We start from the raw sequence: 13,350 nt of genomic DNA, 5'->3' as shown, positions 1-13,350 counted from the left end.
TCCTCCATGCAGATCTCCTCTAGAGCAGTGATGTTTTTGGGCCTTCGCTGGGCAACACGGACTTTCAACTCCCTCCAAAGATTTTCTATGGGGTTGAGATCTGGAGACTGGCTAGGCCACTCCAGGACCTTAAAATGCTTCTTACGAAGCCACTCCTTCGTTACCCGGGCGGTGTGTTTGGGGTCATTGTCATGCTGAAAGACCTAGCCACGTTTCATCTTCAGTGCCCTTGCTGATGGAAGGAGGTTTTCACTCAAAATCTCACGATACATGGCCCCATTCATTCTTTCCGTCACACGGATCAGACGTCCTGGTCCCTTGGCAGAAAAACAGCCCCAAAGCATGATGTTTCCACCCCCATGCTTCACTGTAGGTATGGTGTTCTTTGGATGCAACTCAGCATTCTTTCTCCTCCAAACACGACGAGTTGAGTTTTTACCAAAAAGTTATATTTTGGTTTCATCTGACCATATGACATTCTCCCAATCCTGTTCTGGATCATCCAAATGCTCTCTAGCAAACTTCAAATGGGCCCGGACATGCACTGGCTTTAGCAGGGGGACACGTCTGGCACTGCAGGATTTGAGTCCCTGGCGGCGTAGTGTGTTAGTGATGGTAGCCTTTGTTACTTTGGTCCCAGCTCTCTGCAGGTCATTCACTAGGTCCCCCCGTGTGGTTCTGGGATTTTTGTTCACCGTTCTTGTGATCATTTTGACCCCACAGGGTGAGATCTTGCGTGGAGCCCCAGATCGAGGGAGATTATCAGTGGTCTTGTATGTATTCCATTTTCTAATAATTGCTCCCACAGTTGATTTCTTCACACCAAGCTGCTTACCTATTGCAGATTCAGACTTCCCAGCCTGGTGCAGGTCTACAATTGTGTTTCTGGTGTCCTTTGACAGCTCTTTGGTCTTGGCCATAGTGGAGTTTGGAGTGTGACTGTTTGAGGTTGTGGACAGGTGTCTTTTATACTGATAAGGAGTTCAAACAGGTGCCATTAATACAGGTAAACAGCCTCTTAAAGAAGAAGAAGTTACAGGTCTGTGACAGCCAGAAATCTTGCTGGTTTGTAGGTGACCAAATACTTATTTTCCACCATAATTTGCAAATAAATTCTTAAAAAATCAGACAATGTGATTTTCTGGATTTTTTTTTTTCATTTTGTCTCTCATAGCTGAGGTTTACCTATGAAGAAAATTACAGGCCTCTCTCGTCTTTTTAAGTGGGAGAACTTGCACAATTGGTGGCTGACTAAATACTTTTTTGCCCCACTGTATGTGTGTGTGTGTCTGTCTGTGCGTGAGTGTGTGGCCTTTATCTTTGTCTTTGTCCGTATGCCGGGGTTAGCTCAGTTCACTAGAAGGCAGAGGCCATCTGATCCGAGCTAGTTGAGATATAAACTCTGTCGTCCTTTCCGCAATAGATTATTAAGGAATAAAGGAATTGGATAACTGACAGCAGTACGGCTCGCGCACTTATGCCTCTTTTCACGAGACGGTTATTCCCTTTGAGGGAAGCTAGTGGGACTCTGGGCATGTGGGACTTGTAGCCGCCTGCCGTGGGTGATAAGTGGACTAGGGGCCCCACAGTGGGTGAGGAGCCATCTGTCTGTGCCGCAGTAGTCTTCCCCACAGTTGGCATACAGGGGATTACCATTGGCTGAATTATTTAATGTATGAAAAGTAGAAGTAGGGAAGGCCCAAATGCATTTTTTATCATCCAAAAAAATCAAGAATAAGCAAAACATATAGTACAAATAGTGTGTGTGTGCGTGGGTGTGTGTCTGTGTGTGTGTTTTTATGTGCGTAAGTGCCTGCGTGCATGAATGCATGTGTGTGTGTGTGTGTGTGTGTGTGTGTGTGTGTGTATGTGTGAGGGGGAATTTATTGAGTCAGCAATCTACATTGGGATTTGGTTTTGAGGCCCAGTTTATGGTAACTGACTGAATTTGTTTTTACATTTATGAATTTGTATTTTTTATACAAATAAAGCTTAGAGATTTTGCTATTAGAGAGTTGTTTTAATTAAAGTAATCTAAAGTACGATTATCAATTATAACTAAATTGTAGTGGAATGCTACCGGAATGAGGAGCGGCTCCAAATATATTCCAAGCGGTTTTCTAATCTAGTCTATTGTCATGAGAGTCCTTTGCATTTCAATAAGCAGTCTGGGCAATGCTAGCCTGGTCCTACCAGACTCTCGTACTTCATTTCATTTGCACAGAGAGTCTGGACCTACTGAATTGACAAACGTTAACTCACTTGAAGGAAGGTGTGTGTTGAAGTTTAAAACTATTGGCTCGCCCAGTGCCACACTCCGGATCTGCCATAACCAATCGCTAACGTTTGGCCGGGAATCATGTTGCGCGCAGGCTTCAAACAAACCAAACACTGTGTGTGAAGATGTCCGTCAATGAGAGCTGACTTTAACCTCATTGATCTCAGCCACTACCTCTGTTCGCTGATTGGAAGCAGAAAATTTGGACGGAGAAAACTCAGTAACATACCGCGGACCCAGCCGTAGTACTGAAGGGAAATTAAAATTGAGCGGAAGTACTTAGGCGGGCGGAGCCAGGCTAGGGCTATGCATAATGTTTGCTCCCTGTCTTTATACTGACCTTCAGGTCCTATAGTACAGTTTACTCACACACTGCCTCTATGTCAACCTCCATCTCCTCCTTCTGCTGTATTGTCCAAATCAACCCTGCTCCTAAGCTCCACCTGCATCTTTAACCTCAGCACAAAGCGGCAGGTCAAACGTAACACGCATGGCCAACACTGCTGCCAAGTGAATCGGTCTCCCCACTCCCAGCCTCTCAGAGCTGAGCTCTGAGAGCTCCACTAAGGCCATCACACGCATTGCAAATACAAATATAGCAAAGGACATCGCATGTCCACTCAATCATCACCTCACCTGTGCCCAGAGAGCCGTACAGGACCCTGAGATGAAGAAGGGGCTCGCTTTGGCAAATGGGCTTGTTTGTTGTTGTTGTGTTGTGTTGTTTGTCACAATTGTGTGCTGCTGTTATACTTTACGCATTGTTACTGTCCGGTGTTGATGCGTGATGATAAGGTGCACTTTTGGTTCTCCTTGCAATGTAGGCTACAGTTACTGTCTCTTATCGCTGTGTGATGATGTCTGTAAAGTGTATGGTTGGTTTTCCCCTTATGACGTACAGTTTGGTGGGAAATAATTTACCCACGGGGACAGTCAAGTCTGACTAGCTAAATGACCTAACACTGACAGTATATGCATCATATATACTATAAATAGGAGCCAGAGAAACTCACAATTGAAAATGTTCTAGGTCTGCATAATCTTTGGGCGACACAGACAGCAGATCTGAAAACACTGCTGTCTGACAGCGATACGAGATGGAGGACTGAACTTTTCTCTCCGATAATACATGACAAATTGGTCTACAGAAGCACGACTCCCTGCCATCGTGACGCAAGCTCCCCAGAAAGGAACGGTTGTTTTGCGCTTTTCAAACGGGTTACAAATGAAGAACCGCGAGCACCACGCCAGTGAAAGACTTCGGCAATTCCCCTCCGTTTCTTTCAGCTGCTGAGGCGATTCGGGGCCTACTCCTCTTTTCATGCCGAGTCAAAAGCCTCTCCCTCCCTCATGGCTATTTTTTTTATTCAAACAATGAATCAGAGCCGAGAGGGAGAGAGAGAGAGAGTAGTCAGCAAAGCTCTGCTCTCCAAATTGCCATCATTTAATTTTTTTTGTCCTTACTTATCTGTTTCCTTTCCACAGTTTTTGGTTGGAAGAAAAAAGCCTCTTATCCATGCCGCTGTCACCATGTCTGTGTTCCCGTTCCTCCCCTCCACCTTCTACAATGAAGCAGTGATAAACCCTAGTAATGTATTCTCTGCCTTGGTCTGAAAGCAAATCAGTTCTATTCACCACAGAACTGTTTACGTGTGTGTGTGTGTGTGTGTGTGTGTGTGTGTGTGTGTGTGTGTGTGTGTGTGTGTGTGTGTGTGTGTGTGTGTGTGTGTGCGCGTGTTTGCTAGTGTGTGCAAATATATAAATGGTAAAATAGAGTGAGAGTTTTTGGGCTTTCATCACCCATAAGTCTACATATGATATGAGTGAATTTCCATCTGGGTTTGTGTGTGTGTGTGTGTGTGTGTCTGTGTGTGTGTGTGTGTGTGTGTGTGTGTGTGTGTGTGTGTGTGTGTGTGTGTGTGTGTGTGAAAGGGGATTATTCTGCTCCGTTCGGAGTTTGAAGTAGAAGTTGAAGACTCAGACAAAGAAGTCGCACCGACAAGTAGATTTGCATATAAAGCCACCTATCAATTTAAGTGTATATGCCATATGAACATCAAAAGCAGCATTCACATGTGTATGCATGTGTTACCAGCTAATCGCAAACATGATTAGGAGACCAATGACACGATTGTTTGGTCAAGTTATCTGTGCCATGTGTTTGTATGTGCACATGTATGTATCTGTATTTGCATGTTGCTGTTTAATCATATAGTAACATGTTTACTGAACAAGGATCCATCACATGATATGGGAAGTGTCTTCTACCCCCATTTACAATATGTCTCCCTGATCTAGTCCTGCCCTTCATGTTACCTTCTATATTGCTTTTCCCTTACTTACACATACTTCTTCATTATACTGCTCCCTCGTTCCCTTTCCTCCCTCCTTTTCCTTAGGGGCCTAATTTAAACATAGTGCTATTAAAGTCCCCCAGGTTGTGGAATATGGCTCCCCCATGTGGTAGTGTTTTGTTTTAGACATGCTATTGTTGTCACGTTTTTACCATTTCTTTTTTAAGACACAGGGTTGATAAAATATGTTTTACTCATTTGTGCAACAACTTTGAAAAAACCTTGAGACATCTCAGCTCATCCGCAGATTTTTGGCACTAATCTGCACCAACCTTTTTGAACCTGAGAGCTAATTCATGGGTACATGAAGTCAAGGACACGAAGGACACCCAGTTTGATACACTCTTCTGAAATGACAAATTTGCTCAGTTTGCCTTTAGTTATATATTATTATTAATGATTAATGATACTCATCTATGTGAAGACACAGATCATGTTAATGATTTCTCACAAAATGTATCAACCATGACTTAAAAAAGGTAGGAAAGAGTTGTTCAAGAATGAGTTGTGCTATGTTTAGAACAGGCCTGCGGGCGCCTCATATGGTCCTTGCGGGCGCCCTGGTGCCTGTAGTGTTTGCGACACTGCCGTATATGGTATTGGTCATGACGTATGTACATGAAGGAGTCTGACATGCATTGCTATCCCGGAGATAAAGTATTAGTACTGATAAACAGTTGTCCGCTCGTCTCATTCATATGGTAACCTACAACATCACAGTGCCCACGGGCACTGTGTTGGTGACCCCTGACCTGATGTATCATAATGTTGTTGTGTGTTTATGTGCTGCTGTGTTATCTTCTTTCTTAGTTTAATAAATGTTCTATGTGATCTGGCCTACTTGTGTCGGTGGGAAGGAATTTCCTCACTGGAAGACAAAAAAATAGAAATATTTTATTGATTACTTTTTAACCGAAATGATGAGCAATTAGGTATAAAAAGGAAAAAAAAGAGCCCTTTCGTCTGCACTCCTGAATTTCATATGAAGCATATTCATTATACCATTATTCGTTTTTTGTTAGCCTTAGTTTTAGCTTTGGGCAGAGGTGTCTGCATATTAATGAGTGTAAATGAACATATGTAAATGATTGAAATAGCTAATTAGCCATTATGATTAAATTTAACTTTTACTAATCTGATGTTCTAGTTAGAAGTTAGTTTTGCTCTGCCAGACTTTGGCCCAGATTTAATCAGCTTTCTAGGAGGCAACCTCAACCTTGCAGAGTACCTCTTGAAAAGAGACTGAAAAAGTATTTCCTTTTACAGGAGGTGGAAGTGTATCGCCTGCAAATCCCATCCAACTGAAACAGGCTTCTGGTGGTTTGCAGTCAAATGCAGATATTGAGATGAGGGTCCAATTAGATGTTTTTTGTGATAGATTATTCATATGAGGATGAATGAACAAATAGGAATAATAAATAAATGCATGAAAAACATGAAATAAAATTTGCTGCTGTCACTTTAGACATATACACGCACACGCACGCACGCACACACACACACACACACACACACACACACACACACACACACTTTCTAACTTATGTCACATGTTTCTGAAGATATGCAACCTCTTTAAAGGAACGACTTTAAATATTAATATTGTCCAATTAAAATATGATCACGTTAAATGTCAAACATAAAACAAATATTATTATTATTTACAAATTATTTATATTACAAATTATTATTTAATATAAACAATGGAGGTTAATAACTACTTTTATTGTGTGCAACGTCAAATGCGTCAGCCTGCAGCACCGGAAGTGTTAGGAAAAGGGTTAAAAAAAACAATTGTAACAGGCTAGCTATCGTTAGCTGTCAGTGGTATTTGTGCAGGGATGGAGGTTACACGGAAAAGTGAGTAGAGGGATTTGGATAACGGAATGTCCTCCGTTTGCTGTTTACTTGAAGCAAGAATATGGTGCAATAAAGATAATTGAGTTTCACTGTAGTCAGAATCTCCTCATTGATCTATGTACACGCTGGTGCATCGTTGCTGCTAGCGGTGTCGCTAACGTGCCTGCTGGGAAGCATGCACACCTGGTAGCCTTGCACATTGCTCAACTTGCCCTTTCTCTTGCAGATTTTAAAGACTGTTTAAGCGCCGTGTATAGTGCGATAGACGAGGCTGATTTCCTTGCTATCGATGGCGAATTCTCAGGTAACTATGGGCACATTTGAACCCCCATTTCTCAAACGCACGGCTGCAACTCAAATCCTAATCGCTGTGCATTCTGTAATATTTCAAAAGGTATAAGCGATGGGCCTAATGTCAGTGCACTCACCAATGGAATGGATACACCTGAGGAACGATACGCGAAGCTTAAAAAGGTTTGCACGAATTCGTTGTACTTTACTTTCTCCCTCCTCTAGGTCATTGCAACCTGCATCCACTTAAACGCGGGGGTTGCTGTGTTTGGCATTGCGTTAATCTCTTATTTTCCTCTCCTAGCATTCCATGGACTTCCTATTGTTCCAGTTTGGCCTGTGTACGTTCAAGTATGACACGGAGGCGTCCAAGTGAGTGGTTGCAGACTAGGACTGACTACGCGCACACTTGCTAAAATGTGTTTATGTTGTATGGATTTTGTTCTATTTATAATATTTGTAAAATCAACGACTGCAAAGTTGTATTTGAATAAGTGCACCATAATAAGTGTATCCATCAAGTATTCCCCTGTAACATAAATTTGACTTATTTGAGTTAACTACTAAAAAATGTAAACTATTGTATATTGCTCAAATTAAACACAAATGTGCCCAAGTACTGATATTGCTACAAAACTCATCAGAACAGTGGACAAGCTCACCGATCTAAACATATCCTATTTTCCCCCTCTCCACAGGTACATCATCAAGTGTTTTAATTTTTATATATTCCCGAAACCCTTCAACAGAGCATCACCCGACATTAAATTCATCTGTCAAGTAAGTCCTTGGTCAGCTAAATCTGTCCCTTGAGCTATGGTCATTAATCACAGGACTATAAGTATATTTATTGGGCTAAACTTTTGTCAAGGTAAATACTGTTGTTTTCGTTTCAGAGTTCAAGTATTGACTTTCTAGCAAGCCAGGGGTTTGACTTTAACAAGGTCTTCCGCCATGGTGAGTGAAATAAAGTCTTTATTTACATTCTGTTGAACATCAACACTAACCTTACAAATATCGTTCAGAATAGGGCAGGCTTTAAAAAAATTGCACATTTCACGTTAACCTTTTTTATTTGAAGTATCTGATTTAACAGAAGCCCACTCCATATTCGTAATGGTTCTTGCTAAAAAATAACAATTCAAAAGACTGCCACGTGAACGGCGTATTTGGAGTTGTTCGAAAAGTCATACATTTACATCACCACCATGCACTTTAAACACCTCGTTCTCCACGACTTCACTTCCTGAGTGAAGTTGTGGTGAACACTTCCTGATATTAATTTGTCTTGCCTCAGGGATCCCTTACCTAAATCAGGAAGAGGAAGCCCGTGTGAGGGAGCAGGCAGAGGAGAGACGGAACCAGCAGGCCAACGGGGCCGCGACACCGTCCTACATCTCACCGTCCTCTAAAGGGCCAGCGCACGTACCCGAAGAGCACAAGGATTTCATCAGCCGTGTCATGTACGTTCCTCTGATGGTCGAATTCATAGACGTCTCGAAAGGAGTCAGCGTTTCCCGGCTGGAGATGTTTCATTGTATGCCGTTGGTTAACATCTTAAACTTGTTGATCAAGCAAAATGTCTCGTCCTTCTCCTCTACAGCGAGAAGGTCGATGGCCTTTTCACCAACTCTGAGAAGACGGTGGAGTTGGAGCCATGTACCGGGTAAACCACCCACTACTTGCCTCACCAAAAGTTCCCTACTTTTTTTGTATTTGTAGCTGACTCGTTCTCCACCGTTCTTTACCCGTAGGTTCCAGAGGAAGCTGATATACCAGACTCTTAACTGGAAGTGAGTTTGGCTCCATTTGTTCTCTGCTGTTGCACTAAGTAGTGTTGATGGGCTCTGGCTAATGTCTAATGCATTCCCCTGCTCTTTTAGGTACCCTAAGGGTCTTCATGTGGAGACCATAGAGACGGAAAAGGTAAGAGTTTGTCTCACTTCAGCCTTAGACCACGTTATCTAATGCAACCGTAAGCCCAGGAGATCAAGCATGGATGTTCGGTGCCTCGTGTGTTTGCAGAAAGAGCGCTACATTCAGATCAGCAAGGTGGACGACGATGAGCGAAAGAGGAGGGAGCAGCAAAAACTGGAGAAAGAGCAGGTAGATTTAGTCTTTTGAATAAGGACGTCGTTAGATTTCTGACTCAAACGGGGACCGTTAATACATTTTGTTTCCCCCCCCATGCATTCATCTTCTCATAGGAGGAGCTAAATGATGCAGTTGGCTTCTCAAGGGTCATCCATGCCATCTCTAAATCTGTAAGTGGCTGTTATTATTTAATTAAAAGTTTGCTTTTCTTAAAGATTTCCTAATCTGAAATCCATTGACCGTTTACTGTTGTGAACTTGGGTGTTCTTGATGCTGTTTACATCTTGGCTTTGTGTCACTCTGTGTTTCAGGGTAAGCTTGTGGTCGGACACAACATGCTTCTGGATGTCATGCACACAATCCACCAGTTCTACTGCCCACTGCCACAGGTAACATGGATACACAATGCATAAAGCACTCGCACCATTGACTGAGGCTGTGTGTGTGGTTCATGTCTTTATAAAAAAAAATGTTTGATTGAATTTGTTTACACTTTGTTCTGTCTAGGACCTCCAAGACTTCAAAGAAGTCTCCATGTGTGTGTTCCCAAGGTGAGCTTTTTAAGCATTTTAAAATACAGATTTTCTTTTGCCACTTGGTTTCAATTAAAAAAATGTATATTACTTTTTTAGACTCCTGGACACTAAACTGATGTCTTCCACGCAACCTTTTAAGGTAACAAACGCCTTTGCCCACAAGTATTCCTCACTAAATATTCCTAGACAGGAGGTTTAACCTATCTGACTTACTTGTTAGTGTTGGTGACATTCTGCCGAATGCCCTTTTCTAGGACATGATCCCCATCACCTCCCTGGCAGAGCTGGAGAAGCGCCTCAAGGTGGCCCCCTTCAAATCTCCTAAAGTTGGTGAGAAGATATGCTCGTATGGATTTCATGCATCATGCATGGCTTGAGTTCCATCCTCTTTGACACACACACTTTGTCTGCCCACTGTTCTTCTGCCAGAGACTGCAGAAGGCTTCCCCAGATATGACACAGCCCAAGAGCAGCTCCATGAGGCCGGCTACGATGCCTACATCACTGGCCTGTGTTTCATCTCCATGGCAAATTACCTGGGTAAAACGCATTTCCACCTCTCTGCCTCGGTGCAAATGCGTTGCAGAAAATCATTGCAGAAATCGTTTTCGACTGCTAGGTTTGAAGTGTTGTCTCCTTTTCCACTTTCTCATTAGGTTCATTTTTGACCCCTCCCAAAGCCCACATCTCTCCTCGCTCGAAACTAATGGAGCCCTTTTTCAACAAGTATGCTTTTTTTTTTTCTTTTTCCTGAGTCGTTACTTTTTCTTATTTTAATTTTCGATAACCTAATCAAATTTTCGTTTCCTTTTCCTCTCAGGCTTTTCTTGATGAGGATCATTGATATTCCCTACCTCAACATGACCGGCCCCGACTGTAAGTGAACCATTTTCTGTTCTGAATCATTTCGGCATATTATCTTTTTTTATTTTAAGTTCAACCTATTAAAATTTTTCTCTGGTACTTTTGCATCATGAATTTATTTTCTTCCTCAGTGCGACCCAAGAGGGACCATGTTCTCTACGTCACCTTCCCTAAAGAATGGAAAACCAGCGACCTCTACCAGCTCTTCAGTGCCTTCGGTAAAACACACCCTTATATCTATGCCATGCAAGCCTCCTCCGTCCCATGGACCCCCTACTCAAATCTGTTTCGCTTCTGTTTCCCGCCCCCCCAGGTAATATCCAGGTGTCCTGGATAGACGACACCTCAGCTTTCGTCTCTCTCAGTCAGACGGACCAGGTTCAGATAGGTGAGGATCCCACCATACTTCAAATGAAACGATACCACATTATTACAAACCTCCGTTATCCAACGCTAAAAAATGTTACTGCAGGTGACTTTTAAATCTGTTTTTCGTTTTTGTAGCAATGAACACCAGTCGCTATGCAGAGAGCTACCGAATCCAAACGTACGCAGAGTACATGAAGGGCCGGCGGCAGGACAAGGATGTCAACAGCCATTCTGACCAGTCCTGGGGAGAGGAAGGCTGGGTCAAGTCCCCCACCACAGCTGGAACTACGGGCTACGGCTATAAAGGGTACCGACCCGGAGCTCCAATGGGGCCCCTACTTTACAGTCTTACAATGCTGTCAACTAAAGGCTTTTAGTCAACGGATTTCTGTCGGGGACAGACCTGCTGTCTACTGAAAGTCTTGCGACATGTGCCGAGCGTTACTATGAGCCACACATATATGTATATATTATATGTATACCTTTTTTGTTTTTTTTTCTGAAGGACTTTGGGTAAGCGCAGCATAAGTCCCAATCAAGCAGACCAAGGGGCTGGAGAAGCTCAGGCCACCGACGGCTGGAATCAAAGCAGCCATCCGGACGGCTTGGGAAACAAGAAGCTCAAGACTGATGGTGTGCTTCCCTTTTTATACTCGACCTAAGAAACAGATTCTGCGTGCTGAATCATGTAGCACTATCTGTTGACTACTAATCTCACACATCAGATTTAAGATTAATTATCTGATGGAAGACATGGTGTTTCACTCTTTTACTTGACTTATGTGGCTGGAAGCGGGGATTTGAAATGATCTAATTGGCTGTTTAAGGAGAAATCGGGTGTAAAATGGATCTGGAATATGTTTAACCACTTAAAAGCCTAGAAGTAGCCCGACACTTCTTTGGTAGTATAATAAGGGTCTTAACATGTAAAACGAGGCATTGATAACTTTTTAAGTGTACAGATTGTTTATTAAAAAGGAAATTTTATACACACAAGCCTTGTACTAGCCTTGTAAGTGGTTTAAAATAGCGATTTAGTTTTTACCATAGCACATGCCCCCATCGTTTCAAGTTTATAGTGTTTTGGTAGAATCGGCTAAAAACGGCCAACTTAAGAATGCGTCTACATGCGCTTTTTTGCTATCAAAGGAACATTCCAACTCGTTATCATACTGAACATATCCCAGATCCATTTTACACCGGGTTCTCCTTTAACAGCCAGCACAAACTCTGCAGGTAGTCGTTTATTTTAAATGGTTCAAATCAACACTGTGTAGACCAGCCAATGCAGCAATACTTACTTTCCTGATTGGGGGGTGTAAATGAGCGGTAATGCCACCCCTTAGTTTCTGGCATCCAGCCTGAATATGTGCCATCTGCCCCAGAAGTTTTGCTATAACAGGACTGCTTGATCCATAGATGGATTGTCTGTAAGCTCTTGCATGAAGGGTGGGTGTCGGTTGTAACATTGTCAACGCTGTCCTTATAGAGCTATACTCTCAATCGTACGCAGGAGTGGTCGACAGCAGGACGTCCGAAGGCTGGCTGAAGACTCCGTAAGTCTATTGCTGATGAAGCTGCACATGTATATCCCATCCCATGTTTATCGGTTTAGCTTCACATTACCATAACCATTTCTGCTGTGGGCTTGTTTTTTCATTAACTGTCCGTCCTTTGGTGTTTGTGCAGTTGTACTTCGGATTCTTCAGAGTTAAGTCCGATCCATGAAGAGCAAAGTGCTGAAGGCCCAGTTCCAGCCAATGAGGCTGAAAACACCTGGCAAAACCCTGTGACCAATCAGGGCAAGAAGGCTCGTAAGAACAACAAGAAGAGGAAGAATGAAGGTTTGTACGCCCATCTTGTAAAGTGACAGAAATACAAATTATTTTGACCACCACCCCTTTATATTGAATAGATCTTTCTCATGTAGGTTCTGAATCAACTGCATCCCTGTTTGATGTCCCTGCGGTCTGGTAGTGAGTGGTCAGGGGTGGGAGGGCCCTCCCTCCCCCTCAGGAAGAATCTGTTTCGCTTCAAACCTTTGCTTACTGGATCTCATAGCACTTGATGATGCGGCATGAATAGCAATGGGTCAACTCCTCCTCTGACTGTGATCATTTCCTCAACAGTTACCATAGGTACCGGCCAACACGTTTGACTGGATTACTGAAGGTAATGCAAAAGCCATAATCACAGCAGGCATCTTGTAATGTAAGACTGGGCAAATCTTCAATTCTTTACTGTTCTGTAAATGTTTTACGGGCACATACATGCAGGACGATGTCGACACAGTGGCACTATTCACTATTCGCCAATTTTAACCAGCTGGTCCGCTCCTTTAGTCTTGTGTTTTGTGTGTGGCTACCTGTGCGTCTAGAAAGAATTGTGCTGGAAGCATCCCTTGACTTGACCCTATAGTTTAGTGTTTTAAAAAACTATCAACTCCTTTTTTTTTAATTTTAAAGATTGGATAGTTACTGTTGACTTTTCCAGTTTTATTGAATCTATAAGCTTCTCCATGATCCTGTATTTATTATTGGTGGTATATAATTTGACCCTTTGAAGGAGGAGCCTTGTATGGAAATGTGTTACTATGACTGTTTTGTGTTTTTGTAAACTCCCTGTTCTACTGCGCAATGTGTAAACGTTAAGAATACGTGTACATTTTGTATAAGGAAATTTAAAAATGAAATATTTCCTTGCA

The 13,350-nt window shown here is 42.6% G+C and overlaps 1 protein-coding gene across 2 annotated transcripts; it reads left to right on the top strand.

Moving 5' to 3' along the window:
- Positions 1-6,419: 6,419 nt before the first annotated feature.
- Positions 6,420-13,316, top strand: parn (poly(A)-specific ribonuclease (deadenylation nuclease)). Of its 2 annotated transcripts, none has more exons than XM_079759055.1 (26): positions 6,420-6,492; positions 6,719-6,796; positions 6,887-6,966; positions 7,088-7,155; positions 7,482-7,563; positions 7,680-7,740; positions 8,081-8,246; positions 8,387-8,449; positions 8,538-8,576; positions 8,667-8,709; positions 8,809-8,889; positions 8,991-9,047; positions 9,189-9,266; positions 9,385-9,428; positions 9,510-9,552; positions 9,668-9,743; positions 9,843-9,953; positions 10,070-10,139; positions 10,234-10,289; positions 10,409-10,495; positions 10,591-10,665; positions 10,782-10,953; positions 11,152-11,279; positions 12,160-12,202; positions 12,336-12,490; positions 12,577-13,316. In XM_079759055.1, exons 1-26 carry the CDS (start codon positions 6,474-6,476, stop codon positions 12,621-12,623), a joined length of 2,022 nt encoding a protein of 673 aa, XP_079615181.1. In that variant the 5' UTR covers positions 6,420-6,473; the 3' UTR covers positions 12,624-13,316. The 2 variants fall into 2 exon arrangements, with proteins under 2 accessions (XP_079615181.1, XP_079615180.1); XM_079759054.1 differs by having other exon boundaries at positions 12,136-12,202.
- Positions 13,317-13,350: the final 34 nt, after the last annotated feature.

The sequence above is a fragment of the Pollachius pollachius genome, assembly GCF_949987615.1.
Source record: "Pollachius pollachius genome assembly, chromosome: 2".
Lineage (NCBI taxonomy): Eukaryota > Metazoa > Chordata > Actinopteri > Gadiformes > Gadidae > Pollachius > Pollachius pollachius.
The sequence above is the reverse complement of the archived record's forward strand: the minus strand, read 5'-3'. Positions and strand labels throughout refer to the sequence as shown.